We start from the raw sequence: 21,477 nt of genomic DNA, 5'->3' as shown, positions 1-21,477 counted from the left end.
AACCCTGGCTGCTCGCAGGGAACAATCCCCTTTCAATTTTACAAGAGTCTGTGCGCCCGGAGCAAGGTCAAACAAACGCTGCCCTCTGATCTGACGAGCTCATTAGTGACTGTGCCGGGGAGAGCAGCATCAGCCTGCGACACTGATGGGGAAACTGAGGCACGGAGTGGCGGAAGCTTGTCCAAGATCCCACAGTGGCAAGGGGTGGAGCCCAGGAGCCCTGAGCATGTCCCCACACCCTGGGCTTTGGGCTTCACCCAGCGGTTGCGTGCTGGGTAAGGTGGCATCGCCTGGTGTCCCCAGCTGCTTCTCAGCAATGCCTGGCCCCCTGAACCCATGAGGCGGCTGGGGGTGCCCACTCTTGCAGGCTGTGCTGGGAAGGAAACTGGCTGCTACCACCTGCGGTGGCTCTAATTGAGGTCTGTCCATACAGATGCCACCGGCCTTGCCTGCAAACACCCTGCCCCAGATAATCTGCGCCGACCCCTTCCTGTTCCTGGGCCCACGTCCATGGCAAACTGGCAGAACTACATCTCCCACCATGCACCTGGGTGCAGGCCGCAGCTGGCCCGGTTCAGTTTGTCCTTGGGTAGCATTGTAGGAGAAGTGGGCAGCTGGGGTTGTGGGAGCAGGCAGGGGGTTCCGAGTGTGGGAGGCCTGTCCGGTTGGAACGAGGTTCCTGTGAAATGTGTGCTTGGAGCAAAGCATGCTGGGATCCCCCCCGCCCCCCAGTTTGTCTAGTCCTGCTTACTTTAGCACAAGCCAGACCTCCCCAGAACAGACCCTCCGTAGGGCGCACGCTGGTCGTTCTTGTGGTGCTGGCAGGGGGCCTGTCTGATCGCCCTGGTGACGGAGTCCTGCCTCCAGTTGCCCCGCCAGCCTGGCCCTGCAGAGCCCCCACTGGGGTGGGAGAGGAGCTTGCTCTCCATGGCCCGACTGCTGATGCGCGGGGTCGGTTCTGATGGGGGGTGGGTGTTATGTGATGAGCCCAGTGGGCACCATGAGTTTGCCAGGGCTCAGTACACATACGGGCGTCTCTCTGGACCTTGTCTGGCGCTGACGATGCCCCAGCGGGGGTGGGGACAGCCCCGCTGGCTCTTGGCAGGCGAGTGAAGGGGTTGGGGCCATGTTTGTGGCTGGGAAGCCTGTCATGTCTCTGCCCTGGCTGTGCTCCCTCTAGCTAAGCAGAGAACTGCAGACTCCAGGCTTGTGGGGTGGCACTGCCCCAGGCAGGCCTTGGGGTTTGCAGGTGGTTGTGAGCTGACCCCTGTGGGGTGGGAGCAGGGAGGGGGCTTGGCTAGAGGTTCCTGGCCTGCTGGAGGCTGTGGGGCTGGTTTCTGTGACGTGGGCCCTTTCCTGCAGGGAGCTGGGCTGAGACCTACCCCACTCGAGCGGCTGTCCGGTGGGAGCGATGCCTGCGGCTGCTCTTCAGGGCTGGGGCAAGTGGCTCTATCTCACGGCGCAGGGTCTGTGCCAGCAGCCGAGGGTCTGGCGTGCCAATGGGAGGGGGGCTGGGGTTAGGTCAGAGCTGGGGGCAAACGAAGGGCACGGTGGGTGAGGCCCCGGCCGGTGTTAATGAGCTGACATGTCCCCTCCTCCCTGGCTGCAGGTCTCTCAGGGAGGGACGGCAGGAGACGGGATGGATGATCGGAAACCGCCCAGCCAGGCCAAAGACTGTGAGGTGCCAGGTGAGTCCGGGGCATGGGGGTGGAGCCAGATGGGGCCTTGCTGGGGGCACCCATTGCAGCTCCCTGCAGGAGCCGCCTGGCCTGGAGGCTGTTGGCTGCCTCAGGCCATTGCCAAGGGCTGCAGTGTGGCATGGCACAGGAGTACGGCCCATGCCTGGCCAGACGGAGTCACACCCCTCTGGGGTGTTGAGTTTCGGGGCCACACGTCCCCCCCTCCATCCCACAGAAACAGCCAAATTGGCTGCATTTTACCTGGAGTTTTGGGGCATTGTTACATGGGAATTGCCAGCTCCGATGTGGCTCCGGCTTACCTGAAACTCCTTCCCCTAAAGAGTGGGGTCGAAAGGTTAGAGCTGGGTGGGCTGGGAGCCAGGACTTCTGGGTTCTATCCCCAGCTGTCTTGTTTGATCTTGGGCCAGTGCCTCAGTTTCCCCATCAGAGCAATGGGTCTGAAACTGGCCCAGTGCAGTAACCAGGGGGCAGCGGTGAGCCGTGGGCGAAGGGCCTGGAGGGGGCCGATGGATGAATGATCCACGACGTGTAGGGGATGTGGCTGGTGAAGCAGGTGTCTCACTAGGCATTATACAGTCCTGTTAGGGGCCCCGTGGTGCATCCCGGGCAGCTGCCGTGGCTGAAGGGGGGACGACAGGCAGCCGCCTGGTGCAGAGTCCTATGGGGTGCGGTTACAGGGATCCCCCAGTGGAATGGCCTCTGCTGGGTGAGGGGGATGCACTCGGTGCCCTGAAAACAGAGGGGCCACGCTGAGCCATGGCCCAGTTTGTGGCAGGAGTTGTGCCGGTGGGGGTGGGGAATCTGTGTCCCGGGGGTTGGGCACCTCCGCTGCTGGGATCCTGATGGGGCAGCTCCCCTGTTGCAGCCGACGGGGGCGCGTCTTCAGAAGAGCGGGGTGGCGCGGAAGGAGACCCCCTGAAGCCGCCGGAAGGGGCCCCCGCTGCCCCGGAACCGGAAGCCAAGGAGCCTCCCCAGGCCTGTGGGTGAGTGCTGTGGGGTGGGACACCTGCAACACTGAGAGCCAGGAGTTGGGTGCTGTGATATAGGGCAGGGAGCAGACGAGGGGAGTGGGTCCGCCCCACTCAAGTGATGCCCCCGAGGGGCCCAGCCCGGAGCTCAGGCCCCCGATCCCCTGTCTTGTAGGGAAGCCAAATGGAGCTGCCTGGTTGGTGCTGGGACCCAAAAGCCCAGGGGATGCTCTCTGCCCCCCCAGGCGCGGGAAGGAGGGTGCAGGGGGACAGTGGAGGGGTTGAGAGGGGAAGTGACTGGAGGGGAGGGGAACGTGCTTCTGGGAGCCCCCCCGCCCTGCCCCCACTGACTCTGCTCTGGTCCCTGCCCCCAGTGCCCTGCCCAGGCGCTGCGCCCTCTGCAACTGCGGCGGGTGGAGCTTGCACGGGCAGCGGGAGCTCCAGCGCTTCGAGCCAGCGCCTGACTGGAACCAGCGTCTCTCCGAGCTGCCGGACAGCAGGGGCCCTGGCGAGCCTCGAGCCCCTGGGGACGCCCTGTCCCTGATCGGCTTCGCGGAGGGGGTGTCGCCAGGAGAGCTCTTCGAGCCAACGGGTGAGCAGCGCGGGGCGAGCGTCTTCAGCAGGCCGCGCAGAAGGGTGGCCCTGCTACCCCCCCCCCCAGCCCTAGGCTGCCTCCGGCCCCCCTGCTCTGCTGGTGCCCCTGCTACCCCCCCCCAGCCCTAGGCTGCCTCCTGCCCCCCCAGCTCTGCTGGTGCCCCTGCTACCCCCCCCCAGCCCTAGGCTGCCTCCTGCCCCCCCAGCTCTGCTGGTGCCCCTGCTACCCCTGCCCCCCCAGCCCTAGGCTGCCTCCTGCCCCCCCAGCTCTGCTGGTGCCCCTGCTACCCCCCCCCCAGCCCTAGGCTGCCTCCTGCCCCCCCAGCTCTGCTGGTGCCCCTGCCGCCCCCCCCCAGCCCTTGGCTGCCTCCTGCCCCCCAGCTCTGCTGGTGCCCCTGCTACCCCTGCCCCCCCAGCCCTAGGCTGCCTCCTGCCCCCCCCAGCTCTGCTGGTGCCCCTGCTACCCCCCCCCAGCCCTAGGCTGCCTCCTGCCCCCCCAGCTCTGCTGGTGCCCCTGCCGCCCCCCCCAGCCCTAGGCTGCCTCCTGCCCCCCCAGCTCTGCTGGTGCCCCTGCTACCCCTGCCCCCCCAGCCCTAGGCTGCCTCCTGCCCCCCCCAGCTCTGCTGGTGCCCCTGCTACCCCCCCCCCAGCCTTAGGCTGCCTCCTGCCCCCCCAGCTCTGCTGGTGCCCCTGCCGCCCCCCCCCAGCCCTAGGCTGCCTCCTGCCCCCCCAGCTCTGCTGGTGCCCCTGCTACCCCTGCCCCCCCAGCCCTAGGCTGCCTTCTGCCCCCCCAGCTCTGCTGGTGCCCCTGCCGCCCCCCCCCAGCCCTAGGCTGCCTCCTGCCCCCCCAGCTCTGCTGGTGCCCCTGCTACCCCCCCCAGCCCTAGGCTGCCTCCTGCCCCCCCCAGCTCTGCTGGTGCCCCTGCTACCCCCCCCCCAGCCCTAGGCTGCCTCCTGTCCCCCCAGCTCTGCTGGTGCCCCTGCCGCCCCCCCCAGCCCTAGGCTGCCTCCTGCCCCCCCAGCTCTGCTGGTGCCGCTGGTGCCCCTGCCGCCCCCCCCAGCCCTAGGCTGCCTCCTGCCCCCCCAGCTCTGCTGGTGCCCCTGCTACCCCTGCCCCCCCAGCCCTAGGCTGCCTCCTGCCCCCCCAGCTCTGCTGGTGCCCCTGCTACCCCCCCCCAGCCTTAGGCTGCCTCCTGCCCCCCCAGCTCTGCTGGTGCCCCTGCTACCCCTGCCCCCCCAGCCCTAGGCTGCCTCCTGCCCCCCCAGCTCTGCTGGTGCCCCTGCTACCCCCCCCCCCCCAGCCCTAGGCTGCCTCCTGCCCCCCCAGCTCTGCTGGTGCCCCTGCTACCCCCCCCCAGCCCTAGGCTGCCCGTCCCCAGCTCCGCCGGTGCCCCCAGCACTGGGCTGTCCGCCCCCAGCCCTAGGCTCTCTCACCCCCTCGTTCTGCCCATGCTCCCCCGGCCCAGGGACACAAGTGCAAAGGCTGCTGTGGACCTCGGGCATCTCCTTCCTTTTCAGGTGCTTTGTCCGACCTGTGGGGCCCCTGAGATGGCTCGGGGGAGGGCTCCCCACCCGCTGGGCAGAGTTCTGGAGAAGGAGAGCCGGGGGGGGGGGGGCTCCTATCCTGACCCTGTCCTCCCATTAACCCCTTGCCTCCCCTCGCAGGGCACTGCTGGGCCCACCACTGGTGTGCGGCCTGGTCGGTGGGGGTGCAGCTGCAGGCCGGAGCCGGGCTGAGCGACGTGGGCAAAGCTGTTTTCTCAGGGATCTCGCAGGTGAGGGGAAGGGGGTGAGCAAATGGGAGGGAGAGGGAGGGCCTGCAGGCCCCCTGGCATTGGGGCGGCTGTGGTCGGGTAGGCGACCCCTTGGGCTGCGCTGCTGTGGGATGTCTGCCTAAGCCGACTCGACCCAGTGCCTCCCCTGGGAGGGGAGACCTCTGAGGAAGGTCTGGGGCTCGAAGCAGGGGGTGGGGGACATTCCCCCCTGCCAGCCCTGGGGTCCCAGTGCTGCCACGGGCACCGCCCTCCAGAAGAGGTGTTCAAGCGAGGCCCTGCCCCTGGGGCTCTTGGCACAAACCCTGGCCTCCTGGACAAACACCCAAGGGGTGTTTGCATTCACCTCCCTGATTTCCCACTCACAGGCTGCGCCTGGCTACGGGCTTCTCCTTCACTTCCTGTCCTAAACTGCCAGGCTGTGAATCAGCTGCCCTGCTCCCCTTGGGGGGGGTGTCTGCGTATCTGTGCTGAGTGAGAGCTCCCTGTGCGAGCAGCTGCCGTGCCCCACCCCGGGGTGGCTGCATCCCAGTCCCAGCTGAGGGATCCTTGCCTCATGTTGCTTCGTAGCTGTTAAGCAGGTGCTGCACCCCACCCCGGGGCTGCGTATGGGGGCTGGGGGCTCTCGGGGATCGCCCCGGAGGAGCCGAGCCGCGACAGCGTCCATCCAGCCGCATCTCTAACCCGCGCTGGGGTCCCTGCTGCTTTCAGAAATGTGAACACTGTCGGAGGATGGGTGCTACCATTCAGTGCCACTCAGAGGGGTGTCCGCGGCAGTACCACTTCCCGTGCGCGGCGGCCAGCGGCGCCTTCCAGTCCATGAAAACCCTCCAGCTCCTGTGCCCGGAGCACGTGGCCGAGGCGGTGCAGATGGGTAGGTGCCGCAAGGGCCCCTGGGCAGCGGGTGCTGCGGGACGTGAAGAAGGGCACGGACAGGGGCTGCTTGGGCACACCTCTGCCGCTTGGTTGGTGGAGTTTTGGAGGGGCTAGGGACTCCTGGGAACCTTAAGGGGCTAGGGGGGAGCAGGGTCTAGTGGTAAGAGCAGGGGCTGGGGGCCAGGACTCAGGTAGGGGAATGGGGTCTAGTGGTAAGAGCGGGGGCTGGGGGCCAGGACTCAGGCAGGGGAATGGGGTCTAGTGGTTAGAGCAGGGGCTGGGGGCCACTACTCAGGTAGGGGAATGGGGTCTACTGGTTAGAGTGCGTGGGAAGGGGCTGGGAGCCAGGACTCCTGGGTTCTCTTCCTGGACCTGTCACTGCTGTGATGGTGGAGCTGGGGGTTCCAAGTGGATGTTGGTGAGGTGCTGTGAGATCCTTGGGGCGGGGGCTGAGGATGCTGCTGGCCGGGGGTGCCCTAGGGGGTGGGCAGAGCACGCGCAGGGGTTGGGGGCAGAGGCTGTGGGACAGGGCTTTGAGGTGGGGGGAAGAGGCTGGGCATCGGGCAGTGTGGGTGCAGGAGGGCTCGTTTCCCTGACTCCCTGCTCCCCACACCCAGAGGACTCGCGATGCATGGTGTGCGACGGGCCGGGGGACCTGCGCGACCTGCTCTTCTGCACCAGCTGCGGCCTGCACTACCATGGCACCTGCCTGGACATCCCCGTCACGCCACACAAACGCTCTGGCTGGCAGTGCCCCGAGTGCAAAGTCTGCCAAACGTGCAGGTAGGTGGCAAAACCCTGGGCATGGGCACTGTGTGAACCGCACCAGCCTTCCTGGTCTGGGGAGTGGGGGCTGGGAGCCAGGACTCCTGGGTTCTATCTCCAGCTCTGGGAGGGGAGTGGGTTAGAGTGGCGGGGGAGCTGGGAGTCCGGACTCCTGGGTTCTGTCCTGAGCGGCGCTCCTCTCTGTGGGGAGGCCGGGGTGGTGGCGCTTGGTCCATGAGGGGCCTGGGGCTTGTCTGAGGGCAGCGTCTTCCCTGCAGACAGCCTGGCGCGGACTCCATGATGCTGGTGTGCGAGGCCTGTGATAAGGGTTACCACACGTTCTGCCTGAAGCCGGCCATTGAGAGCCTTCCCACGGACTCCTGGAAGTGCAAGGTGGGCTCCACACCTACATCGCCTGCAGGGAGCGCCCCAGGGAGGCCGGGCCCGGCCGACTGCCAGGGCGGCATCTGCTCTGGGGCCCTGGCAGCTCGTCCCACGGAGCAAGCCCTGCTTTGCTTCACCTGATGCCAGCACCCCCAGCTGGAGTCCCCAGCGGGAAGGACAGGGACCCCAGGCTTTCCCAGGCCCACAGCCCCCATAACCCAAGGGGAAGAGATCTCTGCACAGCACCAACTCTGAGCCAGCCAGTCCCCACCTCCAGCCCTGGGGCCAGGTCAGAGCTGGGGCCACCCACAGGGGAAATGCCCCATTCCCCCCTCCACTGAGCCAGCCAGTCCTCTCTCCTGGGGCCAGATCAGAGCCAGCGTTCCTAGAGGGGGAAGGCCCCATGCCCCATTCTCTGGCCCCTGTGCCAGCCAGCCCCGCTGACTGTCTGTCTCCCTGCAGAACTGCCGGGTGTGCTCCGACTGTGGGTCGCGGCCAGCAGCGCTCGACCCCGGGTGCCACTGGTATGAGAGCTACTCGGTGTGTGAAGGATGCCAGCGGCACCGGAGCGCAGCAGGAGGCACCGATGCCGCCCGGTGCTGCCAGAGCTGCCAGAAGTGAGTCGCAAAGGGGTCCCCCCTGGCACCTGCATGGGGGTCCCTGCCGGGGGGGCAGGAGGGTCTGGGCCTGGCCGTGCCAGATAGCGCTCTCCCTCCCGTTATAAGCTGCTGAGCCCAGTGCTGCGGGTACCGGGGGAGGGGCCGTGGGCACCACCGGGTGGGTGTTCGGGGGTCCAGGGTGTGTTGGGGCCAGGGGAGAGGGCAGGATCCCTCCTCCTCCAGCACCTCTGGCCGGCCGGATGGGTCAGGGGCTCTCAGACGCTCCTCACGTGGCTCATCCCCCCCCAGGCCCTTGCCCCCGGATAGCAGTGATGCGGCAGGGGGTTCTGCCTGCCCGGCGTGTCAAGGGCAGCAGAAACACCCGCAGCTGGATGGGGCCGTGCCCCAGGAAGAGATGCCCTCGGGGTGTGAAGCCAAACCACTAGGTGAGCGCATGCCCTGCCCCACGCCGGCCCCACAGCATTGGGGATGCCCTGGCCCCAGCGTGGGCCTGTGAGAATTACCCCTTGGTGCCAGGAGTTTCCACCTGCCTCCTCACCACTGGCTGGGAGGAAGGATCCCTCTGGTGAGAGACAACAGTCCTGACGTCTATTCCCAGCTCCAACGCTGACCTGCTGCGTGACTTTGAGCCAGTCCCTCCACCCCATGCCTCAGTTTCTCCCCCTCTTTAAGCCAGCGGTCGTATTTGCCTCTGTCTGGGTGGCCCTGCCGAGAGGCTGGAGCTTGGGAGAGCCCAGGGAACGTGGACAGGTTGGGTGTTGTGTTGAGTGTCCCCAGGCTGGGCCCCCGTCCCCGGGGCGAGCCCAGGCAGAGCCCAGTGGCCCTGTGCTGCCTGCTAGGTGGCGCTGCTTGGCCTCTGGTTGCTGGGCGCTGCTGCTGACCCAGGGGGGTGGGTGAGGCAGGGGCTCGGGGGCTCCCCCTCCAACCCCCCCAACCAGCCATCCTGTCCCCCAGGTCCTGCTCCGGAGCCGGAGGAGGCGCCAGGCCCGGCAGCACCTGCTAAGGACGAGGCGACGGAGCCGACACCCCCCGAGATGGCCCCTGAACCGCCAGCCCTGCCCCCGGCCCCTCCAGGTGAGGGGGTGCCCCACGAACACCCCTGGGGGCGGGTCTGCCAGCTCTGCCGTCGTCTGTGGGGAGGGGGAATGCGGGCCGAGGCCGCCCCAGAGCATTCTGGGAGTCGGGCCCTTTGCTTGGAAGGCTCCGAACTGCCGAATGAAGTGAGGCGCCTTTAACCCTCCGGGTGCTGGGGGCAGAGTGTTCTGCGCCCCCGTGAGAGTGACTGTCCCCCTTGATTCTCTCCCCAGACCCCGCTGTTGCTGCATCGCCCGCCCGCTCCGAGGAGCCGCCACCGGATGCCAAAGAGGAACCGGCCCCCAAGCAGCCAGCGGGACCCCCTGCCATCACCGCGGTCCCGCTGGAGCCTGCAGGCAGCCCCCAGCCCCCCATGGACAAGGAGCCTGCCTCCCCACCCCGGACAGAGACACCCCCCACAGTCCCTCTGCCAGGCTCCCCTGCTCCCCAGCTGGGCCCCCCACAGCCCAGGGAAACGATGGAGTGTGGGGAGGAGGAGGGGATGGACACAGCAGGGGGCGAGGCGGGGTCCCTGGCCAGCCCCGCCGGGGATGGTGCCCAGTCCACCCCAGCTGTGGCCCTGGGGCCGTTCCCAGGCTTGGCACAGCAGGAAGAGGAGGAGGGAGCCGCTGGGCCAGAGCAGGCGGGGGCCGGGGGGAGGTGCTCTCCCCCACTGAGTGAGGACGGGCTAGAGGAGAGCCGGGGTGGGGGGGACCCTGAGTCCAGCCAGACCCCGGTCAGCTTCACCAGCGAGCCTAAGGGGTCCCCCATGCTGCTGGAGCCTGAGGAGCTGGGCCCGGCCACCCCGATGGAGGTGTATGGGACGGGCGGGAAGCTGCTGGAGCGTGGGGAAGAGGGGGGCCCCGAGCCCCCCGTCCTGCGGCCCCGTCCCACCCTCATCAAGTCGGACATCGTCAACGAGATCTCCAACCTGAGCCAGGGCGACACCAGAAGCAGCTTTCCTGGCTCGGAGCCCCTGCTGGGCTCTCCGGACCCTGAGGGCGGGGGCTCTCTCTCCATGGAGCTGGGCATGACCTCCACCGACATCAGCCTGCAGAAGGACGACGCCGGCTCCCTGCCCCACTGCACCGACTCGCTGGCTGAGACGGACGACTCGCTGCTCTTTGAGCCCGGCACTGGGGCCAAGGGCGAGGGGGAGAAGGGGCGTCGGCGCAGCTCCCCGGGGCGCTCCCGCGTCAAGCAGGTAACGGGGGGACCGGGGCACGGGCAGGTAAGGGGGGACATGTGGGCACAGGGTGTGGCAGGGGCACCAGGATGGGGGGCTTTCTCACTGTCCCTGCTGGGATCGGGCCTGGCTCTGGGCACCCCTTCACCACATGCTCCCTCCAGCCCCCCGTTGTGCGCCACCCCACCCTGGTCTGACACCCCACTGCCAAGCTGTGGGGCAGGGAGGGGAGCACTGTCTCCATCCCGAGTCAGGCTGGCCCCTGCACCCCACCCTTCCGCTGTCAGCGCCATCCCCCGCTGGCCGTTTTGCTGGGGTGCAGGGTGGGGGACAAGTGGGAATGGGGCAGCCCCCATGGGTCCCGCGTGCCCCCCCCCACGTGAGTCCCAGGGGCTGTGCCATCTCCTGGTGCCCCCTGGAGCGGGCGGGGGGCCATGCCAGCTGGAGCAGGTCCCTGGCTCTGGGAAGCCTGGGTGTTGCTGTAACCCCCCCTCCCCTTGGCCCTAGGGTCGCAGCAGCAGCTTCCCAGGGAGGAGGCGGCCCCGAGGCGGGACCCAGGGGGGCCGGGGCCGGGGCCGAGCTCGGCTGAAGTCGACCACCTCGTCCATTGAGACCCTCGCGGTAAGGCTGGGCTGGGGAGGTGGTTCTGCATCCCTGCGTTGCCCCCCCGGCCCTCGGAAGTGGCTGCTGTGGAGCCCCTCGCTCCCCAGGGTGGGATCTGTGGGGGGCCCAGGCCACTCCCGATGTCTGGAGCATTGTGCTTGGCGAGTGACCCCTAGGAGCGTTGTGCTGGTGGGCTCTGATTCCCCCTCCCCGTGTCTTAAACCAGAGCTGGTAGCCTCTCCATCGGGCAGTCGGTGGGATTGGTTGGGTGTGCGGGGGCTGGCTCAGATCCCAGGCCGGGAAGACTGGCTGGCTGGGGGGGACATGCCTCCAGGGGGCTCTGGGTCTGATGAGATCCAGGGTAGGAGTGGGGACAGGGCCTTTCCCCTCGTGGGCTGTGGGGGGCTGCAGCGCAGGTTTCGGCACATTGTGCTGTTCTGCTCTTTCTCCCCCAGTGTCTAAGCCAGGCCCCACTCCAGCCTTGCAGGGGGAACCTGGTGCTTCCGTCTCCGGCTCAGCTGGCCGGATTGGCCCTGACCGGCGCCCTTGGGGTGCCTGGCTCGGTCCGGGGGTGGGTCCGTGCCTGCTCCAGCGGTGACGTGTTCTCACCCTGTCTCGCCTGCTCCCCAGCTGGCGGATATCGACAGCTCCCCCAGCAAGGAGGATGACGAGGAGGAGGACGACACCATGCAGAACACTGTGGTGCTTTTCTCCAACACGGACAAGTTCGTTCTCATGCAGGTAGGGGAGCAGATGGGCCCCCCAGGGAAGGAGGGGGTTCCGGTGAGGGGAGGAGCCAGGTTCCGGGGGGAGGAGCCGGGTCCCGGGCTCGGCCGGGGGGCTCTGTGTGTGTCTGCCCAGCCCCCCGACGTCTGTCTCTCCCCGGCAGGACATGTGCGTGGTGTGCGGCAGCTTCGGGCGCGGGGCGGAGGGGCACCTCCTGGCCTGCTCCCAGTGCTCCCAGTGCTACCATCCCTACTGCGTCAACAGCAAGGTAAGGTGGCGTGGGAGGAGCTGGATCCCCCAAGCCCTAGTCTGGCCCTGGTGCACCTTTGGGAGCAGCTCTCCTCCTGCACCCGGGTTCTCCCGTCAGCTGCCATTGCACATGGGCCCCAGTGCCACTGGGCCCCTTCCAGCATGGGTCTGGGTCCCTACGGCTGGTCCCACAGGCTGCGTGCCTGGCCCTTGGACACTTTCCTCTCTGCCCCAGCAGAAGTGCTCTGAGCTGGGTCCGGTGCCACGGGCAAGGGTGTGACCTCTGTGCCTATTGATCCTCCCCGTCCCTGCGCCAGCCCTGCGGGGGGCGGGGCTCCCCTCCCTGCCCCCTCACAGTGCAGCCCCGCTCTGCTCCCCAGATCACCAAGGTGATGCTGCTGAAGGGCTGGCGCTGCGTGGAGTGCATCGTCTGCGAGGTGTGTGGCAAGGCCTCGGACCCCTCGCGCCTGCTGCTTTGCGACGACTGCGACATCAGCTACCACACCTACTGCCTGGACCCGCCGCTGCACACCGTGCCCAAGGGCGGCTGGAAGTGCAAGTGGTGAGCGCCAGAGCCGGGGCCCCGACCCAGCCGCGCCACGGGGGAGCCTCCTGGGCAGCAGCGATTCTGGGCTGGAGCCAGGGCAGCCGTGGGGCTTGCCGAGGGCGGGGGGAGCCTGTTCTGACCCCCGACTTGATCCATCTCTCTCTGTGTGCAATGGGGCCTGGGCCTGGGGTGGGGTGCAGTGCGGCATGAGACGGGCAGTGTGTGGGGGGCTCTCGGTGGGGTGGTACAGGCCAGTAGGGGTGCAGTGCGTCGTGAGACGGGCAGTGCGTGGGGGGCTCTCGGTGGGGTGGAGCAGGCCAGTAGGGGTGCAGTGCGTCGTGAGACGGGCAGTGCGTGGGGGGCTCTCGGTGGGGTGGAGCAGGCCAGTAGGGGTGCAGTGCGGCGTGAGACGGGCAGTGCATGGGGGGCTCTCGGTGGGGTGGAGCAGGCCAGTAGGGGTGCAGTGCGTCGTGAGACGGGCAGTGCGTGGGGGGCTATTGGGGAGACGGGACAGGCGGTAGGGGTGCAGTGCGGCGTGAGACGGGCAGTGCGTGGGGGGCTATTGGGGGGACGGGACAGGCCGGTAGGGGTGCAGTGCGGCGTGAGACGGGCAGTGCATGGGGGGCTATTGCGGGGACGGGACAGGCCGGTAGGGGTGCAGTGCGGCGTGAGACGGGCAGTGCGTGGGGGGCTCTCGGTGGGACGGGAGAGGCCGGTAGGGGTGCAGTGCGGCGTGAGACGGGCAGTGCGTGGGGGGTTATGGGGGGGACGGGAGAGGCGGGTAGGGGTGCAGTGCGGTGTGAGACGGGCAGTGCGTGGGGGGCTCTCGGTGGGGCGGGACAGGCGGGTAGGGGTGCAGTGCGGCGTGAGACAGGCAGTGTGTGGGGACTCTCGGTGGGGACGGGAGAGGCGGGTAGGGGTGCAGTACGGCGTGAGACGGGCAGTGCGTGGGGGGCTCTCGGTGGGGACGGGACAGGCGGGTAGGGGTGCAGTGCGGCGTGAGACGGGCAGTGCGTGGGGGGCTCTCGGTGGGGACGGGACAGGCGGGTAGGGGTGCAGTGCGGCGTGAGACGGGCAGTGCGTGGGGGGCTCTCGGTGGGGACGGGACAGGCGGGTAGGGGTGCAGTGCGGCGTGAGACGGGCAGTGCGTGGGGGGCTATGGGGGGGACGGGAGAGGCGGGTAGGGGTGCAGTGCGGCGTGAGACGGGCAGTGCGTGGGGGGCTCTCGGTGGGGACGGGACAGGCGGGTAGGGGTGCAGTGCGGCGTGAGACGGGCAGTGCGTGGGGGGCTCTCGGGGCGCCAGGGGGTGCAGCGGGGGCTGGTGCTGACCCCTCTCTCCGGTAGGTGCGTGTGCTGCGTGCAGTGCGGGGCGGGCTCCCCTGGATTTCACTGTGAGTGGCAGAACAACTCCACGCACTGCGCCCCCTGCGCCAGCCTCGTGACCTGCCCCCTCTGCCGGGCGAAGTACGTGGAAGACGACCTGCTCATCCAGTGCAGGCATTGCGACCGGTGAGGCCCAGCCCCCTTTCCGCCTGGCGGAGGTCGGTGGGGGGGCTAGCCACGCGGCTGCACACAAACGGGGGGCAAACGTTTTGGCCCGCAGCCCACATCGGGGTTGCAAAACTGTACGGAGAGTTGGGTAGGGAAGGCTGTGCCTCCCCAAACAGCCTGGCCCCCGCCCCCTGACTGCCCCCCACCCCCTGACTGCCCCCCTCAGAACCTCCAACCCATCTAACCCCCCCATTCCTTGTCCCCTGCCCCTGACTGCCCCCTGGGACTCCACTCCCTGTCTCCAGATTGCCCCAACCCCTATCCACACACCTGCCCCCTGACAGACCCCCCGGGACTCGCACCCCCTATTCAACCACCCTCTGCTCCTCATCCCCTGACTGCCCTCTCCCGGGACCCCCCACCCTTAACTGCCCCTTGGGATCCCATCATCCAACCATCCCTGTCCCTTGACTGCCCCCCCGACCCCTATCCACACCCCCACCTCCTGACAGGCCCCCCGGGACTCCCACTCCTCCCTGTTCCCCGTCCCCTGACTGCCCCCACAGATCCTCTGCTCCATCCAACCTCCCTCTGCTCCCTGACTGCCCTGCGGGACCCCCCGCCCCCTTACCATGCTGCTCAGAGCAGCAGGAGCTCGCTGCCCGGCTGGAGCCAGAGCGCAGCGGTGTCACTGCGCGGGAGGGGCTGGGGGCCGGCCTCCCCGGCCGGGAGCACAGAACAGTCCCGCGGGCTGTAGTTTGCCCACCTCTGTCCTAGGGGGTCCGACACCCCAGCTGGTGTTTGCCCCCTGGAGCCCTTGCTTCATGCAATCTGCGGCTGGTCCCTGGACCTGGGAACAGCCTCTGGGAATTCTGGGACAGCTTCCAGTGAAACATGCAAATGGCCAACACAGCTCTCCTAATCCTTGCTCCTTGGGCTATTGGGTTAGAGACAGGATCTTATCCACACTGGCACACATCTTCTCAGCTCGATATGGCACCATTAGGGTTCAGAGTCAACAGCCTTGGTGAGGAGTCAGGTCAGTTCATGCCTCCAAGAGTTACTGTTTCAGGCTCTCTGCAGGCTGTTGGATGGCTCATATTTTTTTTAATTTTTTTTTATTTTTTTGAAAGGTTTCTGAAAATATAAGGGCCAGAAAGATGTAACCGATCTGGAGCAGGGTTCTGCCTCGGGGGATGCACACGGGGCTGTGCTCGGGGCCCTGCCCCTGCCGCAAGAGGGTCTAAGCGAGAGACCAGACTTGATTTTATTGAACGGGTCCCTGCACAGCTCCCTGTTTGGGGCTGGGTTCCCCTGGTGGAGATCAGCTTGTTCCTTGGCGTCCCCAGGACAGGCAGCTTGGGAGGGTTCCCTGGAGCGCTCGGGGGCTGCCTCCGGGAGCAGAATCAAAGGGAGTTCCTGAGCCAAGCGCCTTTCCCCTGGGGAGGCCCCGGGCCCCATGCTGCGCCCCGTCCCTTACCCGTCCCTGTCCCCCAGGTGGATCCACGCAGTGTGCAGCAATCTCTTCACGGAGGAGGAGGTGGAACAGGCAGCAGACGAGGGCTTCGACTGCAGCTCCTGCCAGCCCTACGTGGTCAAGCCAGTCGGTGCGTCCATGCCTCCCCTGCGCCGGGAGGCAGGTGCTTGGGGCAGCAGGGACTGGGCGGGGGGAGTGGGCCGGGGACTCAGGTGGACTCACCGCTGTCTGTTTCCCTCCCCAGTTCCCGTCGCCCCCCCAGAGATCATCCCGGTGAAGATCAAGGAGCCGGGTAAGTATGTGGGGAAGGGGACACGCTCTCCACTCCGTGTGACCGAGCTGCACTCGCCGCCCCACTTGGGGGGTTCCAGTGTGTGCCCCATCCCCCCGAAGGGCCTCTGGCTGCACCGGGCTCCCAGCTCTCCCAGCTGGAAGGAAGAAGCTGCCATGGGGGCTCTGAGCCCTCCCAGAGCTTGGGACGAGTCGGTCTCGCTAGGGTTGTATCACCTTTTTCCCAGGGAGGGGTGTGCTGCAGAGGCCAAGGCTCCTGGGTTCATTCCCGGCTCAGGGAGAAGAGTGGGGTCTCGCGGTTAGGGCTGGGAGCCCGGACTCCTGGGTTCTGTTCCTGGCTCGTGGGGGGTGGGGAGGGTTGTGGAATCCAGTAGTTGGAGCAGGGGGTCAAGGAGTCTGTCTTGCCTTGAAGAGCTCACAGTCTGAACGGGCTAGACGAAGGGCACAGAGAGGCTCAGGGGCTGGCCCAAGGTCTCCTAGTGGGTCAGTGCAGAGCCCGGAATAGAACCCAGGCATCCTGACTTCTGGGCCAGCCTGCAAGTGGAGAGCGTGTGATCCGTAACTCTGTTGTCTGGCCCTGCCTCCTTCCCCCCACAGAGCCCCAGTATTTCCGCTTCGAGGGCGTCTGGCTGACGGAGACGGGCATGGCCGTGCTGCGGAACCTGTCCATGTCCCCTCTGCACAAACGCAGGCAACGCAAGACCCGGCTGGGCCCCCTGAATGGGGAGGGGGGCCTGGAGGGCGGTGACCCCCTGGGTGCGGACGAGAAGAAGGATGGGGATCTGGATGCGGACGACCTGCTGAAGGGTGAAGGTGCGCTCCCCTCGTGTGGCCCCTGCTCCCCACTGCCGGCTGGCGCGGGACGCACGCATGCTGCTGCCTGCTGCTTGGGCTGCCAGGCCTGGTCAGCCCCTCGAGCCCACCGAACCGAGGGCTCTTGCCGTGCCCGGGAGGGCAGGCCTCGGCTCGGTGCCTGAGGGCGTTGGCACTGTGGTGGGTGGGTGGGAGGTGGCTGCAGCTGGGATCCTCCGCACTGGGGCGCAAGGGGGACGTATACATGTGCAGGGAGGGGCGTGTGCGCGGGGGGGTGCAGGTGAGAGAGAGGGACGCGCTCAGGGAGGGGTTGGCACGTTGGCAGAACTGCGTGGGGTGGGGTGGGGTGGGGAGAATGTTGCTGGGCCCAGCTGGGTGGCTGTTGGCTTTCAGGGGCCCATGGCTGGTGTGGGAGGATGCACCAGAGAGAGGGGTACCCCTCTGTCGCTGATGGGCTGAACTGGCTCCTCCAGGGTCAGTGTCGTGGGGAGAAGGGGCGCAGCTTGGCGAGCAATGTGTGGGGCTGGGTGTGGGAGTGGGGGATACACGGGGTCTGGATTGTCAGTTGACTTTCCCTCTGCCATAGTGGGACTGGGGGGCATGAGGGAGTCCCGCTCTAACGTCTCTCCCCCTCCCGCGCGCAGGGGGTGTGGAGCACATGGAGTGTGAGATCAAGCTGGAAGCTGCTGCCAGCCCCGACCGGGACGGGGGCGCCGATGTGGACTCGGGGAAGGGGCTGGAGGATTCGGAGGAGTGCAAGAAGAGGAAGCGGAAGCCGTACCGCCCCGGTGAGTACTCCTGCACCAATCCGTGACAAGGGGACGGCTAATCAGCTGGGCTCTTCCGGGCCTTGTCCATGGTGACTGACGGAGGCGTCCCGCCGAATCCAGCCCATCAGAGCTGGGGCTGGAGGGTGTCGGTTCCAGCATCTTGTGCCCTGGGCTCTGTGCAGTGAAACCCACCGGCTAAGCAGGGCTGAGGCCTCCCTCTGTAACCCCCCAACGCTCATCTTCCCCCACAGGGATCGGCGGGTTCATGGTGCGGCAGCGGAAGTCCCACACCCGGCTGAAGAAGGGCTCAGCGGCACTGGTGGAGGCATGTCGCGAGGTGCTGAGCGCCGAGGGGCACCCGGAGGACGGTAGGAGCCGCGTGCGCCCAGGCAGTGCCTGGCCCTCTTGCATTAACCTCTGTGTCGTGGGGTGTAGCTGGGACAGAACAGCCCCCGCCCCAACCCTGAGTTCTGGGATCTCATGGAGGGAGGTGGGGCTGCACCACAGCTTGTGCGGGGAGGCGATGGGGAAATCCCTGCCCAAGGCAGGGCTCCTTCCAGGAGGGCCCCAGGTCTCCGGGGTTCTTTACTCCCTCCTGGGGAGGGCGGAAGTAACAGAAGCTGCTGTCCACAGGGGCGCCGGCGGAGATCCCAGCGGAGGGCGCTGCGGAGCAGGGTGCCACGGAGGTGGACGAGAAGAAGAAACGCAGAGGCAGGAAGAAGAGCAAGTTGGAGGATATGTTCCCTGCCTACCTCCAGGTAAGCCAGGCTGTGGTGGGACAGGGCCATGTCAGCCCCTGCTGCTGTGGGCAGAGGGGAGGGGGAGGGGAGGGTGGGGGAGCTTCATTGGGCAGAGAGGTGGGGATGGGGTCTGGCTCCTCTGTTAACTCTGGTACGTGTCCCCTGGCTTCCTCCCACCCCCTCCCGTCCCCTTCCCCACTCCTTCGGCAGGAAGCGTTCTTCGGGAAGGCGCTCATGGACCTGAGCCGGAAGGCCCTGCTGGCTGCGGGGGGTGTAGGGGATGGAGCTGCCTGCCCCCCCTTTGGCCAGGGTGCTCCCAGACCAAGGGTGGACCCTGGGGTGCCCGGCACACTCCAAAAGGTGCCTGGAGATGGGAAGGAGACCCCTGCCCATCTGAAAGGTAAGGGGGCTGCAGAGATGCCCTTGGCTTCTGAGCGGAGGTTGGCAGGGTGCAGGGCTGGCCGGTGGGACTTGGCTTGGTGGGGAGGGATCTGAGGGGCTGGGCATGGTCACCTGGACTGGGGGCGGGTAGTGCCAGGAGCCGGAGATCACCCTTGCCAAGGGGCTGGCGTCACGGGAGGGAGGGGCCGTCTGCTGGCTCAGCGTCCCCCTCCTGTGACACCCCCCCCAGGGGACAGCAGCATGGACAGCAGCACCCTGGTGGCCCAAGAGGAGGACCCGAAAGGGGCGGAAGCGAAGGCCGAGGACCCAGGTGAGCACCTCCCACCGGGCTGGCCCGCGGGTGGGGAGCGGGGGCTGGGCGGGGGCTGGTGTCCGGCCCGTGGCTGGGGGGTGTTCCCTGTGGGGACGGGACTCAGCACTATGGCAGGCTGGTACAGAGTGCTGGGGGGTTATGCAAATAGAGTGACCCTCTCATTTGAATATCTGAATATGCAGGACTCCATTTGTATAACCTCCACCATGGCTGGAGCTCCCCATCTTGTTGACCAACTCCCCTGACCATAGAGATCCTGTCTAGAGTGTACTCTCCAACCGGCCCGTGGCCATAGAGCTGTGCCACTCTATCCATCATGGCTAAGCACTCTAGCTACAGCTCTATGGCTGTGGGCTATTATCTAGGCAGGCTGCATCTATGGTCAGTCCTGGAGGACTCCGGAGTCTCTATGGTTTGGAGTCCTAGAGTGATTCCCCCACCTTCAGAACCATAGAGATGTAGCCTAGAACATCACCCTCAGTTCCTACTCTTTTCAGGGAAGGAGGGTGCTGAAAGGGGGGGACGGACTTCCAAGCTCCCAGGTCACGACCCTGGCACGCCCGCCCCCGATGGGGTGGGGGTGGGGGTCACGACCCTGGCACGCCCGCCCCCGATGGGGTGGGGGTGGGGGTCATGACCCTGGCACGCCCACCCCCGATGGGGTGGGGGTGGGCGTCACGACCCTGGCACGCCCGCCCCCGTGGGGGTGGGGGTGGGGGTCACGACCCTGGCACGCCCGCCCCCGTGGGGGTGGGGGTGGGGGTCACGACCCTGGCACGCCCGCCCCCGATGGGGTGGGGGTGGGGGTCACGACCCAGCATCCCCATGGCATGTCTGCCCCCATTGTGTGTGGGGTGGGGCAGGAAGATATCTGCAGCGGCACACCCCCTGGCCTCGGGTGCTGAGCTGGGGTGATGTGGGTGGCGTGTGCGTTTGTCTCCCAGGGGCAGAGGAGCCGAAAGGTTCTCCGGATCCTGGGGACAGCGAGAAGCCGGCGACGCCCGGCGAGGGTGCTCTCAGCTCCGACCTTGACAAGATCCCCACAGAAGGTCAGGCTGCCGGACGTCCCCTCACACCTCCCTCGGTTCCGTGCTGGTGCCAGCCGGGGCTGGCAAGAAGGGCAGAAGCGGGAGAGTTAAACCAGGGCCCCAAGCTGAGGGGGCCTCCCAAATGCCTGTCACTAGGGTGAAATGGGAAACATGTGCTGGGAAATAGCAAACATGTGCTGGAGCCCACAATGGGTCTCGACAGCCTGGTGCCAGCTCCCCCAGAGGGTGACATGGGCTATTCCCAAAGCAAGGGACTTGCCAAGACCAGCTTCCCAGGCTAGTGGCTCAGTCCTGTGCGGGATCCCTTTGCTCCCCTTTGCTGAAGCCCCTGGTGGTCCGAGGAGACCAGTTCCCGCAGCTTGTTGCATAGTACAGCTGCCAATCAAGCAGAGGATGGTGGTGACCCTGTTTTCTCAGCCTGAACCAGGTGCCATTTTATCTGGTTCAAAAAGGCTCTGAGAGGAGGTGGGGTCTAGTAGAGTAGAAGGGACCCAAGAGTCAGGACTCCTGGGTTCCTTTTCCAGCTGGGCAACTGGCGTGCTGTGTGAGGGGACGTCTTGTCCCTCAGTTTCGCCCTGGAAGATGGTGAGTTTGGAACGGGGTGGATCCGCACACGGGGCATGAGGCCATGCAGCTCCCCAGCCCTGTGCTCATTCTGATCATCCCTCTTCCCCCAGAATTGCCCAAGATGGAGAGCAAGGACATCCAGCAGCTCTTCAAGGACGTGCTGGGCTCTGCCGAGCGGGAGCAGCAGCTGAGCTGCGTGGCGGCAGGGATGGAGGCCAGCATGGGAGGGCGAGACGCCAACCGGGCACAGCTCTCCCAGAGGCCCTTCCTGCAAGGTGACCTGTCTGTCCCGTGTGGCGAGTGTGGCTGATAAATTACAACACCCTTCCAAAAACTCCTGGTGTGAAAGGGCTGCTCTCGGGACCGGTTGTGAGAGGGAGGGCCATCAGGGGGTGCTGTCTGTTACGCCAGGCAGGACACAGGAGAGCAAACCTGGGCGTGTTCGGCGTGCCCCATTTCCAGCCCCTTGCTGTGCAGCCTGGTTTGAGCAGAGGCAGCACCATCTAGGGGCTGGAGGACAGCATTGCGGGACCGGACTCCTGGGTTCTGTTTCCTGCATCGATGTGTTGTGTGATCTGTGGGAAGGTCACCCCTCTTGTGCATTTATTGCACATGGTGAAACAGAGGGTGATTCCTGGGGGAGGAGAGAGTGGTGTTAGGACTCTTTAGGAGCTAGGCATTCACCTGGCTTGGCTCTAGGAGCCCTCTTGGGGCAGGTGGGAGGGGGAGTTGGGGATGGGGAGGCTGGCTCTGACTCGCATTGCCAGCTCTCTGCCACGTGGTTTGCCTTCCCTCACAGGGAGTGTTTCTCTGGGCTCTCTCTCCTCCACTGTCCCCATGGAGTCCTACTCAGGAGTCTGCCAGTCCCCATTCCTCGATAACAGGTATGTTGGTGCGTGCCAGGCGGGCAGTGCTGGTGCCCTTGGGAGAGGCAGGGCACGGGGTTCTTCAGGAGATGGGGTGAATGCGGGTCCCTAAGGCGCTGGGGGCTGCTTCAATCCAGGGGCTGGAATCTGTCCCAGCTGGCATGTGCCCTGGGCTTTGCCCGCAGCCCTGGTGACTCAGGCCATGTGCTTTTTCCCCGGTGTAGGGAGAGAAGTGGCTTCTTCAGCCCAGACCACTGCGAGCCCGAGAGCCCCTGGGCCAGCAGCTCGGCTGCCACCACCCCCTCCACACCCACCACCCCCACCACGGAGGGTGAGGGGGATGGGCTCTCCTACAACCAGCGGAGCCTACAGCGCTGGGAGAAGGATGAGGAGCTGGGCGAGCTGTCCACCATCTCGCCCGTACTCTATGCCAACATGAACTTCCCCAGCCTCAAGCAGGATTACCCAGGTAGGCAACTGCTCTCGCCCCTCTGGCTGCCCCCTTCGGGAAGGAGGGATGCTCAGTAACCAGCCTCTCTGGATCTCAGTGGCCGAGTGAAGGCTCTTACCCATAATCCTCTCTGGTATGAGGGCACTGAGCCCTTTCTCCTATTGCGGGAAGAGTTCCTTGCG

General features: G+C 66.6%; 1 protein-coding gene across 6 annotated transcripts in view; it reads left to right on the top strand.

The window, feature by feature from the left end:
- The window catches only part of KMT2D (lysine methyltransferase 2D), a 49,387-nt gene that overhangs the window by 4,118 nt on the left and 23,792 nt on the right, over positions 1–21,477 (top strand). For 4 of the 6 annotated variants that reach the window (XR_012155750.2, XM_073318943.2, XM_073318945.2 and 1 more), the window contains exons 2-29: positions 1,610–1,688; positions 2,566–2,683; positions 3,043–3,260; positions 4,928–5,037; positions 5,746–5,908; positions 6,528–6,693; positions 6,954–7,068; positions 7,522–7,676; positions 7,968–8,104; positions 8,634–8,753; positions 8,987–9,957; positions 10,447–10,560; positions 11,173–11,283; positions 11,432–11,536; positions 11,898–12,079; positions 13,410–13,574; positions 15,054–15,163; positions 15,278–15,325; positions 15,922–16,137; positions 16,782–16,925; positions 17,159–17,275; positions 17,541–17,665; positions 17,858–18,047; positions 18,279–18,359; positions 19,307–19,411; positions 20,089–20,253; positions 20,778–20,862; positions 21,069–21,313. Coding sequence is in view for 5 of the 6 variants with exons in the window: in XM_073318943.2 (XP_073175044.2) it covers positions 1,640–1,688; positions 2,566–2,683; positions 3,043–3,260; positions 4,928–5,037; positions 5,746–5,908; positions 6,528–6,693; positions 6,954–7,068; positions 7,522–7,676; positions 7,968–8,104; positions 8,634–8,753; positions 8,987–9,957; positions 10,447–10,560; positions 11,173–11,283; positions 11,432–11,536; positions 11,898–12,079; positions 13,410–13,574; positions 15,054–15,163; positions 15,278–15,325; positions 15,922–16,137; positions 16,782–16,925; positions 17,159–17,275; positions 17,541–17,665; positions 17,858–18,047; positions 18,279–18,359; positions 19,307–19,411; positions 20,089–20,253; positions 20,778–20,862; positions 21,069–21,313 (4,630 nt within the window). In the remaining variant the exon portion in view is untranslated. The remainder of the gene's footprint in view (positions 1–1,609; positions 1,689–2,565; positions 2,684–3,042; positions 3,261–4,927; positions 5,038–5,745; positions 5,909–6,527; positions 6,694–6,953; positions 7,069–7,521; positions 7,677–7,967; positions 8,105–8,633; positions 8,754–8,986; positions 9,958–10,446; positions 10,561–11,172; positions 11,284–11,431; positions 11,537–11,897; positions 12,080–13,409; positions 13,575–15,053; positions 15,164–15,277; positions 15,326–15,921; positions 16,138–16,781; positions 16,926–17,158; positions 17,276–17,540; positions 17,666–17,857; positions 18,048–18,278; positions 18,360–19,306; positions 19,412–20,088; positions 20,254–20,777; positions 20,863–21,068; positions 21,314–21,477) is intronic. The other 2 variants (XM_073318947.2, XM_073318946.2) reach the window with 2 other exon arrangements.

Source organism: Lepidochelys kempii, chromosome 20, assembly GCF_965140285.1.
Source record: "Lepidochelys kempii isolate rLepKem1 chromosome 20, rLepKem1.hap1, whole genome shotgun sequence".
Taxonomy (NCBI): Eukaryota; Metazoa; Chordata; order Testudines; family Cheloniidae; genus Lepidochelys; species Lepidochelys kempii.
This window is presented reverse-complemented; position numbering and strand designations above follow the sequence as displayed.